The sequence below is a fragment of the Podarcis liolepis genome, assembly GCF_965112155.1.
Source record: "Podarcis liolepis genome assembly, chromosome: 14".
Lineage (NCBI taxonomy): Eukaryota > Metazoa > Chordata > Lepidosauria > Squamata > Lacertidae > Podarcis > Podarcis liolepis.
The window spans coordinates 1,696,347-1,715,643 of NC_139569.1; the positions used below are offsets into that span (position 1 = coordinate 1,696,347).

A 19,297-nucleotide genomic window follows, 5' to 3' on the forward strand; every position below is an offset into this window, starting at 1 on the left:
CGGGGTGGGGGAGATGCAATTCAAAAGCTTGGCCAAACTGTGAAGTCGAACTGATGTACAGTACATACTGCAGTAAATGCTAAAAACGTGGGAAATATTGATATCTCATTTGACTATTGACAATGCTATATGAATTTTGTGGTTGACCAAAAACTCAAATCAAAACACCTCAAGACCCTCTGAACATTGAGGCATAGTAGGGCTTTACCTCGTTCCTGCTGCTTCCGGTTTTCAATGATCCCCGGCGTATCCACAAAGGTAACCCTTTCCAAGAGCTTATGAGGGACCTCAATCCCTATCAGCTTCTCCAGAAAGTTCTGACCAAATTTCTCAAGAGGTGAGAAAGAGCGTGTGCTGTCCGCAGCCATCACAATGCCTTCAATGGTCTTGAGCTTAGGGCCATGCATGATGACGGTGAACTCTGAGGTGGTGGGTTCAGCTCCTGTTCAAGGAGAAAGCAAAACAAAGGCCACACTCACACATCTGGCAAAAAACAGTTAAAATCTCAGCTCCCTCAAAGCCCAACAAGTTCACAGCAGAGGAAAACAATCCCATTGTCCCTTCCAAAACTCTCTTAGGAGTGCTTATGCTAAGCAGACAAATGGTTTCATCCCTTGCTCCTGGCTGATGACCGTGACTTCAGAATACATCCCCGGTGGCTTAAAACAAATAGCTTCTTGAAGATGTTAAATGATTATCAAATCAGTATTCATTGTCCCAACTTCTACCACACTCAAGGAAGAGGGCAATTCCCTGCTCTGTTTGGCAGAAACCTGGGTAGCTGTAACACCACCACTCATTCTGCTGACACAAAGGAAGATAGTACAGCTCAGGCAACCGACTCCACTCTGGAGACCACATTTTTGCTGCAGTTTCTAGAGCTATGCTTAGAAGCATTTTGCCACCGGGTCCAAGTTGTTCAGCATCTTCGGCAGAAAAGGAACCCCCCAAACTGCTGAGCTTGTTTCATCTTGCTTAGAAATTTCATTTAAATAGAAAGCTTAGCTCATTGGGAATCAGAGAGAAAGGAAGCCCCAGAGGGTGGTAGGAGGTGGGGAGGAGAGAACACTGGAAAGGTCACTCCTGCTCAAACTAATTGGCTCCATGCAGGGAAGGCAGAAAATTGCAAGTTCCCTTGTGCTTGCCAACTGTGGTTCTTGCAGTCAGGCAACCACCTGAGGAGGGAAGCCAGCCCGATGGGGAGTCTCCTGGCCTAGCCTGACCTGCTAAGCAGGGTGCACTCCAGAGAGGCAATGGGGCTGAGCTGGAAAAGCTGCAGCTTGAAGCACAGCTAGCAGGAACTGTTGCTGCTGCTGCTGCTGCTGCTGCTGCTGCTGCTTCTCTCTCTCATACCTGGCTTAGCCAAGGCAGAGACTTTTTTCTGCATATGAGGCCTGGGCACACCAGGGAGCTCACTTTGCTGGACCCTGACCACAAAAAGGTCTGTTCTGACACTAGCTACAGAGATTTTAACAACCCCTATGCTGTAGGGTGGAGGAGAAATCCAATTCAGTACATGTTTAAAGCCAAATCTATCAAATTCACACTTTACGAAACAATATGATAACAAACACAGCTATCCTCTGAAATGTCCACTTATCCAAGTTTTGTGATTCACCTCTACAACCAAATCATGTCTATAAGAACATGTTATATATGAGAAAGTGCATAAAAAGACAACTTTAGTGAAAATGACATACAAAAATGTATTAGAGCAGGGGAAATTGCTTGTAAAAATGTGAACATTTGTCAAAACTGCATATAAAATGTGTTAATTAGGAGAAATTTGCACTAAAATGCTGATGAATTTTCAAGAAGAAATTCCCATATTGCTGCAAAATGTGGAGAACTGGATTCAAGATTGAGAAAATTAGAAAATGAGAGAACTGAATTGGACAGCTCCTTCCATCCCTAGCAGAAAGGGGCAGGTTATACAAGTGCCTAAGACTTCTGACCAAACTGCGGGAGGCAGTGGAAGACAGGAGTGCCTGGCGTGCTCTGGTCCATGGGGTCACGAAGAGTTGGACACGACTAAACAACAACAAAGACTTCAGAGATGTTACCTGTGTAGAGCTGGTAGGGAGTGTTATCCAGCCCCAGGAGGTAGTTTATCATGGTGGATTTGCCAACACTCCATGGTCCCAGGAATAGCACCATCGGCTTGGAAGTGATCTCTCCATCTGCAAGGGGAAAGCAATAATACCACAGGGTGATTTTTCCCCCCTCCTTAAGCAGGAAAAGCTCAGGTGTGTCCTTGAAAATTTTCCAGTCACCTTGGACCCATGCCCCCAAGCTCACAGGAACATTGCCCAGCCTAAACAGCCATTCCTTGGTGCAATCAGTGCAAGCCAGGGATGAAGGCATCACAACCTACACAGAGTGGGTAGGGTGAGGCATCACAGTGCACACACAAGCTGCTCACCTGCCATCACCCTCCACAGTCTCCAAAAGCAGGAGCAGTCCAAGCAGATGGGAACTCTTAGCCATGCGAGTCCTCTCCAGGGTTGCCCAAGCCTCTGCTGTGGCCATGGCAGGGCCCTTCAGTTACATTAAGATTTTTTTAATTAACATTTTCAGTTGGTATCTTACTCTGGACAGATTAAATCAGGTCTACATCTGCTGGAGATGTAAAGCTGCACATGCTGCTCTTATGCACATATTTTGGCCATGCTGGAGGATAAAATCCTTCTGGGCAGTTGTATTAGGTAGCATTGAGAGCATTACAGGAACCTTCTGGGATATAAAAGAGATCATGGCATAGAGAAATAGTAACATATTTCTGATCTGACAATTAGTTATCATCGGAGAAAAATAAACACACACCCCACAGACACTTAATGATTGGATTACAAAAGAATGTTTTAATTGTAAAGCTGATGGACCTTGTAAGAGGGAAGGCAGGCAAGTGGATATATATATAGAGAGAGAGAGAGAGAGCCCTTCCATTATGCATTGGTGCAACAAAATATAGGAGGATGCTGAGCCACAAGTATCACTAGAAACACTGATAACATTGTGTACGCCTTTCCCTCTCCCCTTGTATCTCTCCCTTTTCTGTCTAAACAAAAGTATGTATATTTCATATTAAGTTTGCATTGGTATTTACTTGGTTTGTTTATGTACGTGCAGATTTAATGATAGTAATAAGTTGTTGCTGCTGCTGTTGTTTGTTATTTAACAATAGCCTGTTTAGCTCAGCCAGGCACATAGGTGGTCTACTGGTGATGGTGCAGAAACCAACTTAGGCAACCAAAGAGGCACAAGGGGTGCATTTTCCTTCTGGTCCAGCAAGAGGGGCTGCTAGGCGCAGCAAGGAGGTGGGGGAGATGTCTTGTGACACTTCCTTGCTCAGCAGAGAGAGGCTGCCTGAGAGGAGCCGTGCTCACATGCAAGTGACAGGAAGCCATACCCACCTGTGGCTGAGGAGCCCAAGGTGCGTCCAGGGTAAGCTGTTAGGCAGGAGAGGACAGGGCCAGGGGGAGAGAAAAGGCAACGTGAGTAGGGAAAGGCTCAAGGAAAAGGGATGCTTGGTTAGGCTGGTATCAATCAAGAATTGAAGATGGGCATTGGCATTCTCTGAGGAAGGATGCAGCGCCAACGGATCTTTCCCCCTGCCCTATGAAAGAGGCTGGAATCATGATTCATGATCCACACAGTAACACAAGAAGGAGCTCATGCATCAAAGACCTCTTTTCCACAGGGATTAACATGCAAATCCTATCCCAATTTTGTTGGGAGGATCATGAGCTAGGGGCTTCTTTGCATACTCAGCCCCTCTGCAGTCTGATGGATTTCACAGGATCATAGAATTGTAGAGTTGGAGGGTACCCCCAACCTCTAATCCAACCTCTCACAATGCAAGAATCACAACTAAAGTATCCCTGGCAGATGGTCACCCAACCTCTGCTTAAAAGGAAGGAGATCCCACCTTCCCAGGGAGTCTGTTCTACTGCCAGAAAGTTCTTCCTAGTGTTTAGCTGAAATATCTGTTCTTGTAACTTGAATCCGTTGGTCCGGGTTACAAGAAATAAGATTTTGAAAGGGCATCTGCTCTCCTTAGCCTTTTTCACATGGGCTTAAAGGACATTGAGAATGGAAAGACCGGCGACAGGGTTTTCAGGACCCTCTGGAGAACTGCAGACGACCCAACCGCGCTCCCCGGCCAGTGTGGAGAATGGAAAGACCAGCACAGTCCACAGACCAGGGATGTATCGGCTGTCCTGGAGAAACCCGAGGCTGGCAGAAGGAGGAAGGAATTTTAGGGGGAACGGACACTAAATGGTGGGGGGAACACCCTACTGAGAAGGCGCTCAGTTGTTACAGAATGCTGTGGAAGGGGGAATAGAATGACGTATCCAGAAGGAGGGCATATCCAGAACAGGAGCATTCCACACTGCAACATTTTGTTGTAGGTCCTGCTAGTAAGTTTCTACTTTTGATTCTAGCAGCACCAGGGCCTTCTAAAATGCTGCAGTGCAAGATGAGACCCCTTTGGGCTGAATGTTCTGCCTCTCCACTTCCCTCCTACCTCAAAAGATTGGCCACGAAACATGGCAGCCCATCAAAACATAAAAGCGGTGCCCCGAACACAACCCTCACCTGTGATTTCATGCTGCCGTAGTTCGTTATACTTGTAAGACTGCTCCAAGGGCTTGATAGAAGTGTGGTAGATCTTCCTCAGCCGCTGCAGTGTGCCTGCAATGAGAGAAGAGGCCAAGAGGAACATATCAAAGCAAAAACCAGACCAGCCTGTCCACCACCACAACCCCTTGCACCCAGTGCCGGGTCAGTGAAGTGGCCAGTGGCAGTCGGAAGCTAAATGTGCAGGCAGATGAGGCAGGTGGCTCTCCCAGTTGGCCTTTCTCCGTTACACGCGAATGTTTTACCAACAACATTGCAAAGAAGGTGTGAGAGGATTTTACATTTTCTTGAAGTAGGAAGAGGCTGCTCCTTTTGGTGTGCAGGGCTGTTGGGATGGTCCTTCTGGCAGGAGGAACAAGCAATGCCACTTGCCAACACCTTTGCTCTTCTTCCCCCATCTCCACCTCCTTTGCCCTCCCTCCAGGGGCTTCCCAGATCCTATGGGGCAGTTTCCTCACTCCGCAGAGGAGCATCTGGCATTCATCTTCGGAGAAACAAGAGAACACACGGACGCCTCTGCGGCTCACCAGTTTTGGGTTCCTCTTTGGGAGGCTGGGTACATACTTCCAAGAATCTGACCTCTGCAATCCATGCTTGCAAGATGCTCCAGCCTCAGAAAGAAAAGCTGACCCACATCATGCGGTGGGGTTTAAAGGGGAGCCTCCAGCCCAGGGCTCCTTCCCCTGCTCTCCTCTGATGGGGATGGCACTGCTGATCCAGCCAGGAGGGCTCTGAAAATGGGGTTTCCCTTGCAGAGGAGGACACCCAGTGGTGAAGAATAGCAAGGGCAGGAGAGCCAGAGAAACCAGGAATGGAGGGCCACCAGCTCCCACTCTCCTGTACCTGCCAGAAGGAGGCAATCAATCAGTTTATTCTGTGTGTGTGTGTGTGTGTTTCTGTGTTTGTGCACTTGGAGAAGGGTTGTTGTGGAAGACTGCGAAGCTTCAGTCCCTGCTATATCCAGGTTAGGAATGGAATATAAATTTGTTTCAGTTTGCATTTAAAAGCAGGTCTATTAGATAAACACTTTCCGAAACCATGTGCAAACCGAAACACAGCTGTCCCTCAAAATTTGCACTTACCTGAATTTTTTGATGAGGTTCTCCAATCAAGCAATGTTTACAAAAATGCATTATGTATGGGGAAAGTGTGTATGAAGATGAAGATATTAGTGAAAAAGGACACATACAAAAGCATATATTAGGAGAGGCTGCTTGCAAAAAGGTGCATGGTTGTCAAAACTGCATACAAAAATGGGTTCATTGGGATAAATTCGTACTAAAAATCTGACAAATTCTAATTCAAACATTTAATTCAAAAATTGCTGCAAAGTGCAGAGAACCAAAATAATGACTAGAAAAATGAAAAATCAAGAGAACCTAAAGTTTTCCCCTCATCGGAAAAACTTGAGAGCTGCTGCCTGTCAGAGATGACATTATGGAGCCTGATGGACCACAGTGCCTGACTCAGTAGAAGGCAGCCTCCTAAGTGCGTCTGTATCATCATTCCTTGCTATGGCCTGCTAGTCTTTCTTCCAGAGGACACTAGAAGAGGTCTCAGGCCCCTTCAAGAAGCTGGAAGAGGGAAAGTTTGAGAGCTGGTGATGCTACAAGAGCTTCTGAGTAGGGAGCAAGCCCAGGAATAAGGCTCAGGGGAAGCAGACGCCTGATGGTCAGTGATGAGATCCTGGAGGCACAAATATGTGGTCCTATGCAATGTGAGAGGGTGCTGTAGGAAAACAGAATGGACTGGGCCTCTGGAGAGCTTGGGGCCCTGTCAGGAAGCACACAGGGTGTGCGCCCATCTCTCCCAGCACATCTTTGCATCCTCCCCCTCCCCACCACCAACATGTCCCCTTCCACTGCTACCTGAATAGTCATCTGCAGGCTTCTCTTCCTTCAGCTTCAAGGTGCTTTCAATGTGGGTGCGGTCCCTCCTGGCAGACTCCCCGGCATCCTCCGCCTCTTCTGCAGAAAGAGCAGAGACAGAATCACAGCCTGCAGGGAAGGTATCCAGGAGGAGGAGGGCTCAGTCCCAGCTCCCAAAGGGGAAAGGAAGAGGCTTCCCATGGTGCTCATCCAGGCCTTTGGCACGCAGTGAGGTTTCCCTTGTGCAGGCATTCCTTCCCCGCCCCCAACCCTGCCTCCCAAGTGGAGCTAAGGGGCTGGCAGCTGCCGGAGGGCAATCTTCTAAATTTAGATGCTGCTGCATCCTGACTTCACAATGATGGGCAAGGCGAGGGGGTCTCTCATGACAGGAATAACCTCTGACAGTATGCCATGCAACACTTTCGGGGCCTTCCCAAATGAACTTGTTGATACACTGGAACAGAGACCATTTTAAAACCAAGTTGACACTCCTGTCGATTGAGGTTTTATATTATAAAATGCAAAATAACTTCATCACTTGAGAGCCTAACAGGGAATTTCAGAAGACGGCATTGCAGGCCTCCCTCCTAACACTTAGCATCTGGGCCGCCCTTCTAAGCATGTCCCTTGTTTTCTCAATGAAAGTGCTGACTTCAAATTAAAAATAAATTTTCTATGCCACTGTGGGAAAAGAATGTGTCTCAATAAGGAATGCTGTGAAGATGGGAGACTGAAGCCCATAAGGTAGAGACAGTGAAGATCTTAAGGTGAAGATTGAGCTATTAAGAAGACCAAGAATATTCAGGATGGCAATACATCAACTCTGTTGACCGTTGGCATCTTACAACAATTACTGGATGTGCAATTAAAAGAGATCAGAGCTGAGATTGTTGAAATGGTGAATGAAAATGGACCAGAGAAGGATGACATGGAAAATGAAATTGAAGAAGACACAGAAGCTTTGGACAATGATTTCGAAAAAGGATTGCCAGAACAGGAGAGGGAAATGGTAAAGTTGGAGGCAGCAGATTATGAAATGGATAAATCCTTCACACAGGTGTCTAGAGGAATGAAACAGCCAAATGGCAAAGTTATGATGTTGGAGGAGTGGAATGAAGCCATGGATGAAGAGATCAAGAGACATCCTGAGCTGGCAGACATAGAATTGAGAGAGAAATGATTCTGTGCACAATTTGGAGTGAATTCAGAGTAAAAAGCTGCCAAGCCTCTGGCGCTTCTCTTGGAAAAAGAATGAAAGAAGTGGAAATGGAAGATTTTGGTTTTTGTTTTGGGATGGAAAATAACAGCAAATAGAATTAGAAGGTACAGAACTGGGTGTAAATTAATGAATATACAATAAGTAAATAACCAAAAAATACTATTTTAACATATGACCACAGTGCAGAGACTCTTGTGTAAACAAAGATAACAAATTAGAGATCCACTTTTAGATTTTTTGTGTGGAAAGGAAAATGAATGAATTTGAGACATTTGGGTCTGAAGACTGGGAAAACAGTCCTTTGCTGCAGAAGGAAGAACAGCTGGATATCCTTTTTTCTTCTTTTTATTATTATGATTCTAGTCTATTATTATCTTCTATTATTATTTTCTTTTCCTTCTCTCTCTCTCTCTCTCTCTCTCTCTCTCTGTCCTCTACTCTGGGCCACTATTGTGATTATACACACATGAAGGTGACAGTAATCAGAGAAGGGAAGATCACCCAGGGTGGGAGACTGGAGAAGAAAGGGATGCTCCCAGGTAAGAACTGGGAGGGTCCACCCCTTTCTGTGAAAGCCAAGAGTTAAGCCGGGGCTTTTTCCCTGCTGGAACTCACTGGAACTCAATTCTAGCACCTCTCAGGTGGGCACCATTAACATTATAAGAGAACAATGGAGGAGTTCATGGTGAGTTTTGGCACCTCTTTTTCTAGAAAAATAGCACTGAGTTAAGCTCTACTTTTGGGGAAGAACTTTGTACAGTGGTGCCTCGCAAGACGAAATTAATTCGTTCCGCAATTCTCTTCGTCTTGCGGTTTTTTCGTCTTGCGATGCACGGTTTCCCATAGGAATGCATTGAAAATCAATTAATGCGTTCCTAGGGAAACCGACTTCAGACCAGGTCCGGGGACAGTCTGTCCCCGGACCTCGTCTGAAGGCTGGGGGGGGGGGACAAGGGCTTTTCTTCCCACCCCCAGCATTTTAAAAAACCCCGGAACAGCGGAGGACTTCTCCGCTGTGCGGGGCGATCTTAAAATGCTGGCGGGCGGCATTTTAAAATCGCCCCGGACAGCGGAGGACTTCTCCGCTGTCCGGGGCGATTTAAAAGCCCCTGGGAAGGCAGGCAGGGGGGACAAAGACTTTTGCCCCCCGCCAGCCTTCAGAAGAGGTCCTGGACCTCTTCTGAAGGCGGGCGGGGGGCCAAAGTCTTTGCTCCCCCCCGCCTGCCTTCAAAAGGTGTCCCCGCTGCGGCGGGAGGTGTCCCCTGCCCCCCGCCCGGCTTCGGAGCACCGGGAGAAGCGATCTCCCTTCAGCCGCTTGCAGCAAAAGACGTCGGGGGAAGCGGGGAAGCGAAGCGCTTCGCTTCCCGCTTCCCCCGCACCTCTTCTAAAGCAAGGGGCTGCGGGGAGATCGCTATCTCCCCCCAGCCCCTTGCTTTAGAAGAGGTGCGGGGGAAGCGGGAAGCGAAGCGCTTCGCTTCCCCGCTTCCCCCGACGTCTTTTGCTGCAAGGGGCTGCGGGGAGATCGCTATCTCCCCCCAGCCCCTTGCTTTAGAAGAGGTGCGGGGGAAGCGGGAAGCGAAGCGCTTCGCTTCCCCGCTTCCCCCGACGTCTTTTGCTGCAAGGGGCTGCGGGGAGATCGCTATCTCCCCCCAGCCCCTTGCTTCAAAAGAGAAGACCCGCTGTCCCCGGGGCAAGCTTCGTTTTGCGAAGCAAGCCCATAGGGAAATTCGTCTTGCGAGGCAACTCGAAAACGAAAAAACCTTTCGTTTTGCGAGTTTTTCGTCTCGCGAGGCGTTCGTCTTGCGGGGTACCACTGTACTTTCTTTTTCTTTTTATGCTTTGTTTTCATTTAGATTGGCTTGTTTTTTATTGTAATGTATTATGAAAAAGCTATACATATGAAGAAAAATACAGCTACATGGCAGGAAGCCCATTCACTTTCTTTGATGCAATTCACACTCCACCTCAGGTGGGGCAGGGGGTCCAGCTGCTCCCCCAGACAGTGAGAGGCTTCTTGAAGGGGTCCTTCCTGTTGCCACCCTGACAAAGTGTGTTCAGCCACATGGTGCGACAATTGGCAGCATCCATAATTTTCAGATGCTGGGTGGAATATAAATTTCATGAAGTATAATAATGCAGCCAGTCACATGTTAATAAACAGCCCACGATGTCTGCCGCCCAGTTGTGTGACTGCAGACTAGATTCCCTTTTGTCTCATCCTCCCATCATGCCTCTGTGGTCCAAAATGCCTGTCCCAGTTCCTCCTCCGCTCCTGAACCAATTCCTTCCCATGTCACTGGGAGTCACTGGAGCCCTGCCTCATTGCTGGGCCTGACTGAATAGGCCCCACGGCGCAGGTCTGTGGTGCCAGCTGGGAGCTGAGCCCAGCCTACCCCACAAGGCAGCCGATAGCTGCAGAGAAGACTTTCCTGGTCCCCAAATAGCCACTGGATACAGCTCTGGTTACACTTTGGCATCAGCTGTGTGTTCAAGAGCAGCATTAACAAAGGGAAGCTCCTTCTCGCTTCCTGCCCCCTCCCTCAATGGCAGGTGATCAGATGAACATTCCTGGCATGGAATTTATTCCAAGGAACACCCCCTCCTGACAGTCATGCCAGCAATTAATTGCCTCTAGAGGGTTTTTCAGAACCCTGGTTGAAGCTGCGGGGGGCGGGGGATGGGGCGGGAAAGGGGGCTTTCTTTGTGCAGTTGGGGGGGAAACATAGTGTGGATTTAAAATCAATGTGGTGAATTTATTTGGCTTATTTGTCAATACGCTGGAGAAAATCCCTTTGAGTTCAGGAACCCCCTCCCTCCAAGCGACAGGCCTTCAGGCAACACGCCGGAGAATTAAAATTATCCTTAGACTTCAAGACTTCAAGTCTGTCAACCATTATTGTACAGCATCTTGTTTGCATGTTTCATTTTATTATTATTGTTATGTAAAAATTATTATTCATGTTGCTGCTTTGCTGAATTAAAAAACCCCACAGACCATTTGACATAATAAGAGATCTTGGATTTTTGCATCATTATAGCAAACTTGAACTGGTTTTGTTGGTTCAGGTTTTGTATTACTGTATTTTTCCAAAATTAAGAAATTAATATTTTTAAAATTCCATGTATAAGACGACCCCCGATTTTTAACTTTAAAAATTTGGAGGGAAATATAGTTTTATACACGGAAAAATAGGGTATTTTCTGCAGAAATGCTGAACTGGTTGCCTCTAAACCACAACCCATACAGGACCACTTGGTAACCTACCCCATACAGCTGAGGCTTTAAAGTAGCAAAAAAGGCACTGCAGATTTTGCATCCAACAGAAGGGGAGAAAATGTAGAAGCACATAGCAAAACAGTGAGAACACCTAGAGGGACAGAGGCCCACCACCCTTGCTTTCTTTAGATCTGCACTAAAAAATGCAAAATGCCTTTCGACCCAAACCCTTCCCTGAAGCTTCTTGGGCAGCTGCTTCTCTCCTCACTCCCACCCCTTCACTGTCCTGGGCAGGTGAGCAAAGGCATTGGGTTAGGGGGGAAAGGGGGTGACTTGACAGCCAGGGTAGGTCTGTTGGGAATATTGTGTATGGGAGCTGTTTTATTTAGCCCTACAATATGGCACGAAGGGGGCTGGAGCCTCTCCAGGTGAACTGACCAGCGGTGGAAGTAGCTGGAGGGTTGCTGTGAGGTGCTGGGCTAGCAGCAGGCGGGACTGGGTGGGCTTGCTCAGAGGATGCCTCCTCGTGACCACCGAGGGTGTCTTCATTGCTGGGAGGAGTGGGCATTGCTTCTGCTTCACTGGGGCCTCCCTCTTGGTGCTGGAGGTGGGTGTCAACCTCAGGGTCAGATGTCAGGCTGGGATCTCCTGGCTCCACTTCACCCATGCCTTTCCCTGGAGAAGTCCCCTCTTCCCCCTCCTCTGCTCTCCCCTCCCTCTCTGATGGGGCAGGACCCTCTTCTTCTCCTCCTATTCCATGGGCAATGGCTTCTTCTCCTCCCAAGGCAGTAGCACCCTCTTCTGCGGCTTCCACTGTGCTGTCATCTTCCTGCGACTGAGGGTCTTCTTCCTCAGCCACATCTTTCTGAGAATTGTCTCCTTCCTCAGCTGCGTCTTCCTCAGAATTGTCTTCTTCATCCGCCTCATCTTCCTCAGAGCTGTCTTCTTCCCCAGCCGCATCTTCCTCAGAATTGTCTTCTTCCTCAGCCTCATCTTCCTCAGAATCTTCTCTTTCCTCAGACTCATCTTCATCAGAACCTTCTCCTTCTTGTAGGCTGGTATCCCCCTCCCTGGCCACAGTAGCCCCTTCTTCTCCCTCCTCCTGCTCTGCATCAAGCTGCCCAGGACCATCCACTGTCTCCTCCTCTGCTTCTTCCTTGTGGGGGCTGGTGTCCTCTGCTTCCTCAGACTCTTCTTGCCCCTCTAACATGTGGGGCTCCTGTGGCGCCCTTCCTGGTGCTCCCAAGGTGCTCATTGCAGGGGAGCCATCACTAAAGTGTCTTTCCACAGAGGTAGCTCCATCTTCACTGCCCAAGTCAGCAGTGATGTTGTCCTCCGGAGTGGAGGACAGCTCCTCTCTGGTCTTGACAGGGGGCTGAAGAAGGCTCTGGGAGGGGGCCCCACTTCCGCCTGGGGCAGCATCTTTGGCAACTCCCTCTGACTGGGCCTGCTCACTCTCTTCAGCCTCCTCTCCAGCCAAAACATCCTCCTTGTTGACTGCGAGATATTGCTCAGGTGCTTCCCTTTGCCCATCCGTGTCATGCCCTTTGTCGGGGGCATTCTGTGGTTCAGCAAAAGGGGCTTCATTTTCTTTCAGACCCTCAGCTTCCAAGGAGCTGGTGTCCAGTTCAGCAGCTGCCTCAGTGGAGCCATCAGCACGAGGGCTTCCTTCCACACCTGTGCTGGCTTCCTCCTGGCTGTCTAAGGGCCGGAAGGGAATTCCTGTCCCAGGTGGGATGGCAGCGGTGGTGGCAGCAGCAGAGTCTCCATAGAGCAGCTTCTCCTTCTCTGCCAGGCTTGGGTCTCCGGGCAACAAGCCTCCTTCGGCAAAGGTGGCAGAGTCTTCTGTGCCATCCGGGGCAGAGACTTGCAGTTCTAAATAGTCAGAACATGGTCAGTCAGTTTGATCTGTGCTCAGCCTGCCTCCCTCCTCAAAACGGCCTGCGTGGTTCACTCGGGGCACACGATTTGCACACGTGGCTCTGCATAAAGGCACAGGCAGAGCCAGGCTGTTCCCTTTCCTATTAAAGGGATGTTGAAACTGATGCGCATTTTGAGGAGGCTTTTATAAATACATTCTTAACCCTGTCCCAACTACCAGGCTTGGAATCCAGCTTGCTTTTCTTGCTCCTATCAATAAACTGGGTGCAAACTGATGCTGGTTGGAGGGAATATAGCTTGGATTACACACAGGCAAACCCTGAGCAAGCCTAAGCCCCGGCCGGCCGGCTGGCCCTCTCTCTCTGCTGGGCTTCCTGCCTTCCTAGGCTACAAGTACAGAAGGAGAAAAGCCAAGGAAGGAGAGGAACAGCTTGGGAAGGAGAAAGCAGCTGCCTTTAAATGCTTTTTGAAGGTTTTAGCATATCCCAAATTACCATGTAAGGCTAGGAATCACCAAACACTTTGTGTTTCCTCTCAAAGTTCATCTTCTGTGCTCCAGAGGTTTCCTGCTCTCCTTTTCCTTCTGTTGGGGGCTAAGGAAAGCGGGACAGAAAAGGAGACAGAGGCCATGGGGGTCAGTTGCCTCCTTTGCCAGCCTCACGTTTGCGTTGATGTGATGGCACGGATCCTTCCAAAGTAGCTAGTTTACAGTTAAGGAGTCCAAACCCACCTGCCTCTCTCTGTGTGAACCCAGATCAGTCTCTGTTCTTTGAACATGCTGGCAGGGGTACATCAGAGAGAGGCAGGGCTCTCTCCAAAGAGCGCAGGCAGAGCTGAAAACGGGAACGGACTCACAAAATCTCCCGAGCTTTGTAGCATGTTTCACATGTCTGGATGCAAATGCTGGCAATGAAAGTTCTTCTTTACTGGTATTGCATCTTCCTTCTCACTCCCACTCCACAGAGCACACCCCAAATACAGAAGAGCCCTGTTCTTCTTGTTGTTGTTGTTATTATCATTATTATTCCTTTCCCCAAAATCCGGGACTCAAGGCAGCTTACACCAATTAAAACAGCACCAACAAAATACAAAAAGCTAAAAACATGTAAAAGATAATTGTTAAAAGTAATTAAACTCAAATAGAATTAAAATAATATAGAAAGGAAATCTTCTAAAATGCAGATAGGAAAAACAGCACAGCACTATTAAAAGCCCTTTCCTCTGAAAAGCTTAGTAAGTTCCCAAAAACCTGTTGAAATAAAACAGTCTTCACCTGCCAACAAAAGGACATGAGGGAGCCAGCCTGGCTTCTCCAGAGAGGGAGTTCAAAAGTTAACTGGGAGCAGCTACCACCGAGAAGGCCCTCTCCCGCTTCCCCACCAAGTGTGCCTGGGAGGTTAGCAGGAACAAGAGAAGAGTACCCTCCTGAAGATCTCAGAGCCTGGGCGGGGTCATTTGAGGTAACCTGGACTTAAGCCGCATAACCACCCTTGTTGCTTGTGCCAGGAAAGAGACTGGGAGCCAGTGGAGCTACTGCAACAAGGGAGTCACCTGCTCCGGTTTCTATCCCCGGCATCTCTAGCTGGGCTGGTGGACATCCTGGTGAGCCACAGCCAGGGAATCAGTGTGGACCAAAGTGTGTCAGTACAGGGCAGTTTCCTATGCTCCTAATGGCAGTTGCCCCCAGACACTGGGGCGGCCTCCCTAGTAAGCAGTGTGAACCAGTAGTTCAGGTTAGCCAATCATTTCCTTGTGTCTCGGGTGGCATTGCAGGAAAACATGAGCCGAATTCGGAACACAGCCCTTATGCCATCCATAACAGGCCTCAACTGTCCAGCTGCTTTGACTGAGTCTACTTCCCTCTTCTCCAAGTCAGGGTCCCTGCACCAGGGAAAGTGGTGAGTGAATCTGGCCAGTATCCCAGGAGTTGTGTGGGGGAAAGAGAAGGGGTCACTTGTGCTCTCCATGAGCCTCCCACCCACCACCATTTCTTATTGGCCTGAAATGGACGCTTGAAATTCAGCAGACCTCCGTTGAAAACAGCAGCAACTTAGAGGGATAATTCTCCCTCCACACCTGATGCCAGGGGGCAGGTCCCATTTGCCCATGCAAAGCTTTTCCTTTGTGCAGGGTATGTAGCTGAAGGCCATCCACCCCTGCCACCAGGGGGAAGGCCCAGGCCCCAAGCATTGGTCAGCCTCTTTGAAAGGCTTTGGAACCATCGAATCATTGAATGGAAAAGTTGGAAGGAACCCCAAGTCCCACCCCCTGCAATGCAGGGATCTCAACTAAAGCATCCATGGCAGATGGCCATCCCACCTCTGCTCAAAAACCTCCAAGGCAGAAGGCTGCCTCCCTGCCTGCTTTGGTGTAAACATAATGACAATGCTTTGCTTTTGCTTATTAGAAAGAGAGACCTTGGCTGCTTCAGTGTGTGCCCAAATGTGAAAGGGATGCCCTCTGACCATCATAGGTCCATGGTTCTTCCCAGGAAGTGTCGCTTGGCCTGGGGTTCCTCCTCCTTCTCCTCTCCCCCCCCCCCCCGCCCACCAAAGCTTTGCCCAGGAAGAGGTTGTGGGGATGATTGCAGGGGAAGCCATGGGGCTCAGACCTGTACATGAAGAGACCAGGGGCATTTGCCCAGAGGCAGGTGGGCTGGGGTGCTTTGGAACTAAACAAAGGGCAGAACCTCAGTGGTTGGTTCCCTGTGGAGACCTCAATGGTGAAAGACCTGAGGAGCTCCCTTGGGGGGCTGGACTCAGGTGGGAGCTCCTGGCCCCTCACTTCCTCTGACCTTCACGGCCTTATATAAAGAGCCCTCCTTGCCCTCGCTGGCCCCAAACTGGAGGCCTCCAACTATATCGAGCGCTGAATTCTGCTGACCTGCAGATAGTTAAGGGGTGTTTGCTCTGCAGCAAAACGGGCTGAAGGTTATGGGCTTAACACCCAAGCAGCCTCCCTCATCGGCTAAAAATACCACCGGCAACTGGGTGGGGGGTGCTGCCGCTGCTGCTGCTACAAACCACAGAAACTCCCTTCATGGCTCCTGCCCCTGCCTCCCTGTCGCCCCCACAACACAAACGCACACACAGAGAAAGGTCTTGGAAGTGTCTCCATGGAGAGGAGCCCAGCAGGACTTTGGATGTAGGAGAGAGGCCTCATTCCTTTCCCTGTGGGTGAGGGGCAGAGGCGGTGGCAGGCTGGGTGGGTGGCAGGTGGGGGCAGGAGCCCCTCCAACGCATCGCACAAGCCTGTTGTAAGCTGACACCCTAGGATGCCTCTTGGACATGCCATACAGTACTGTATGCGTGCCGCACTAAGGGAGCCGAGGACGCCGAGAGCCGCCGAGAGCACGTCAAGAATGCCGAGTCTGCTGTGGCAGGGCAGATTCCAGCCCAGGACCCTGCAGGAGGAAGTGGTGACGGAGCCTTCTGGGTGGCGAAGTCGCAAGCAACAAAATGTCTCTGTGGCCTAGGAAGCAAAGGATGTCCAGGGTCAAGCCTCAGACACACGTACCAATCCCACCAAACGGCAGCAGGCAGAGCAGCAGCCAGGTGAACCAGAGAGTGACGTCCTGTCAGCCGGCAGGCAGCTACCTAGACACCTCATGCAAAGATTTCGGCTGCAGGCACATGACTCCAGGGTTTGCCCAAGCAGAACCCCCCAAGAGCAAGCCACAGCCCTCCAGGGGTCTCTCTGACATGATGCCATTAACCTGGCCCTCTTTATCAGCATATACCTAAAAACTAATGAAACAGGGGCTCAGCCTAGAGAACAAACTTTTTCCAGGCGTTGTAACCGACTATCCCCAACAAAGCTGTGATGGGAGAGGAAGCGGGGTGCCCACCTAATGCCCACACAAGGCAGGGCTACGATGAACGAAGAGGGCAGAGAAGAGGAGGCCAGCCCTCCACAGCAAGCTAGAAATAATGTGTGACGTTTGCCCCATAATAGAGCAGGATGGCCATAGCTCTTGTCCCACCTGCAACTGCCCCTCCAGACGGTCCTCTGCTCCCCCAACCACCAGCTGCCCTCTGTGGTGCTTCTGGATAACTCTGCTCTGGCCACTGCTCCCCTCCTGTCAGGACCAGCAGCCAACCTGGCCCCTGGGAGGGTCCTTGGGGGTCCTTCATCTGAGTGCGGTGCTCCCTCTGCAGTCAGCCCATCACCCTCACAAGGTCAAAGGCCCACCTGTGAGGGGGAAGCAAAAGGGAGTTTCCCACCTGTCCTTGCTGCTGTTTTGACAGCCCCGCAAAGTGGTGTCTGCTCTTCCCTGTGTGATTCCTGCCTGCTGGGCCTGGCTGTTACCCTTCCTCCTCGTCCTCCATTTTCTCAGAGAACCCGCACTCCCTCCATGGCTGCGGAGGTGGAAATCCCTTGCCTTCTGGGCACTCCCAGCACCTGACAGGCTCTGAGCCAAACCTCTGGCCCTCTTCCCACCCTGCCTCTGGCAAGAGGCCCTGCTTGCTGTCTGCAGCCCTGGGAATGCTGGAAGCCCCATCCCTCCAGAGAAGTGGTGAGGCCGCTGGGCACGTGGAGCATGGTTGGCTGGCAGAGAGCTCTGCTTTGCTCTGCAATAGTCACCATGCAAGTCTGGCAAGTTTTAGGCTGACTTGAAATGTGTGCTGGAACCCAGAGCTTTGGGCCACTTTGGCCAGTGTCATCCACCCTGATGAGAAGCCAGCTGCCACGCAAGAAGAGGGACACTAGCCGCCACCCCAGGAGCAAGCAGGATCCCCAGGGGTCCTTGCCCTGGAGTTGCTGGCTGGTTGGGGGTCTCAACATGGCAAGGCCTGCAGCTACTCAGCCTCTGGGTCAGGACTCCTACCCTTCTGTTTTGGTTTGGGCAACAGGACAGAGCAACCCCAGAGGCACTTGCAGAGAACTGAAGAGCCAGGACTCTGCTCTGCACTCGGTGCCTACCAGCCAGACATTGCAAGCCCCCCCTTTTCCCTCTCCAAGATAATAGAACCATAGACTTGTAGAGTCAGAAGGGACCCCAAGGGTCATCTAGTCCAACCCCCTTCAATTTAGGAAACTCAGCTAAAGCATCCATATCAGATGGCCATCCAGCCTCTGAGGGAATCTACTCCATTGTCCAACACTTCTTCCCCTGATAAAGCTCTTCCTAATATTTACTCAGAATGCCCTTCCTTGCAAGTTGAATCCATATATTTGGGTCCTCCTCTCTGGAGCAGCAGGAAGCAAGCTTGCTCCATCTTTCACGGGACAAGATATTTGAAGATGGCTTTCAGCACCTCATGGTCCTTTACTGAGAGGCGAAGGGAGTGGGAATAGCTGGTCTTGTTCAGAACAATAGTGAACCAGTGAGTGTAAACCTGCCTGGGATGCACGTGCTTTTGCTTTCCCTTTCAGCATTCACACGTAGCACACGGGCATTCAGCAATGTCCCAGGTTAAAAAGAAGACCCCGGTCCTGCCGACTTCTGCAAAACTGCAGCAGCCAAGACGCGCCCTCTAGTGGCCAAATGCAGAGTGGCGGGAGGCCAAGGAATGTAATGCTGGATTCCGCAAGTCCCGAATCAAAGGTGCAAAGTTTTGAGCAGCATAGATCTGCACTGTTGCCTGGCAAAGAGAAAAGATTCCTGGCTCCCGCCCTGGTTCCTCCTAGCCTCTGAAAATAGCCCAGCTCTAAACCTGGTATCGCTCCTGTTTTCTTCAGTCCTCCAGAATGGCTGCCGCTGTGAAGAGTGGATGGACGTCACACCTGGTTAAATGCCCAGCTGGCTGCCCAAGCAAGAAAGGTGTTTTCCTTGCCTGGAGAAAGTTACCAGGAGAGAACACACGCAATACACACCCCTTCTCTGTGCTGCGGCTGCACTGCTGGCACATCCTTTGGTGGGCAGTTAGGCCTCCAAAGGGGCAGGCAGGTCACCAAGACTTACCCCTGGGCACAGGCAAAAGGTGAGGTTGTTTTGAAGTCCAAGATATTTGATCCCCACATCGGACAGCTGCCTATTCCTGCATTGCAGGAGCTTGAACTACATGATCCTCAGGGTCCCTTCCAACTCTACAATTCTGTGATTTAATTCTTTTAAGAGGTACCACACCTTTTTAATAGCTGTTTGATGGCCTTGCTGCTGTAGGCTGCTAAATACTGGAGATTTTGGGTGAAATATTTAAGAGGCGGTGCAGAGAGAGGAGGAGAAAGAGAGACACATGCAGGGAGAGAGAAAGAGGAGTGGACATTGGGGATATATCTGTAGAATAGGGCACAGTCGGCCCTGTTAGTGCAATGAAGGACACCTTTCATGAAGTTCCCACAATGGTCTCATATTCCAAAAGTAAATGAAGTCGCATAGCTCCTCCACTAAACAGAGAGGTTTGCGTTGCAGATGGTGTGTGCAAATTTAGGGACCTTGTGAAAGCATGCAACCCCCTCCCCCAAAAAAGCCTATTAATGATTACTTCTATGATGCTCACTTTTCTGTGCTGTGGGCAATCTTAAAAT

At 49.9% G+C, this 19,297-nt stretch overlaps 1 protein-coding gene across 4 annotated transcripts in view; it reads right to left on the minus strand.

The window, feature by feature from the left end:
- Positions 1-19,297, minus strand: part of SRL (sarcalumenin) — a 28,605-nt gene that overhangs the window by 4,045 nt on the left and 5,263 nt on the right. Inside the window, exons 2-7 of one of the 4 annotated variants that reach the window (XM_083474701.1) lie at positions 11,384-12,820; positions 6,510-6,608; positions 4,600-4,695; positions 3,414-3,449; positions 2,064-2,180; positions 209-442 (exon numbers count right to left, since the gene is read on the minus strand). In XM_083474701.1, the coding sequence (XP_083330827.1) occupies positions 209-442; positions 2,064-2,180; positions 3,414-3,449; positions 4,600-4,695; positions 6,510-6,608; positions 11,384-12,820 (2,019 nt within the window). The remainder of the gene's footprint in view (positions 1-208; positions 443-2,063; positions 2,181-3,413; positions 3,450-4,599; positions 4,696-6,509; positions 6,609-11,383; positions 12,821-19,297) is intronic. The other 3 variants (XM_083474702.1, XM_083474700.1, XM_083474703.1) reach the window with 3 other exon arrangements.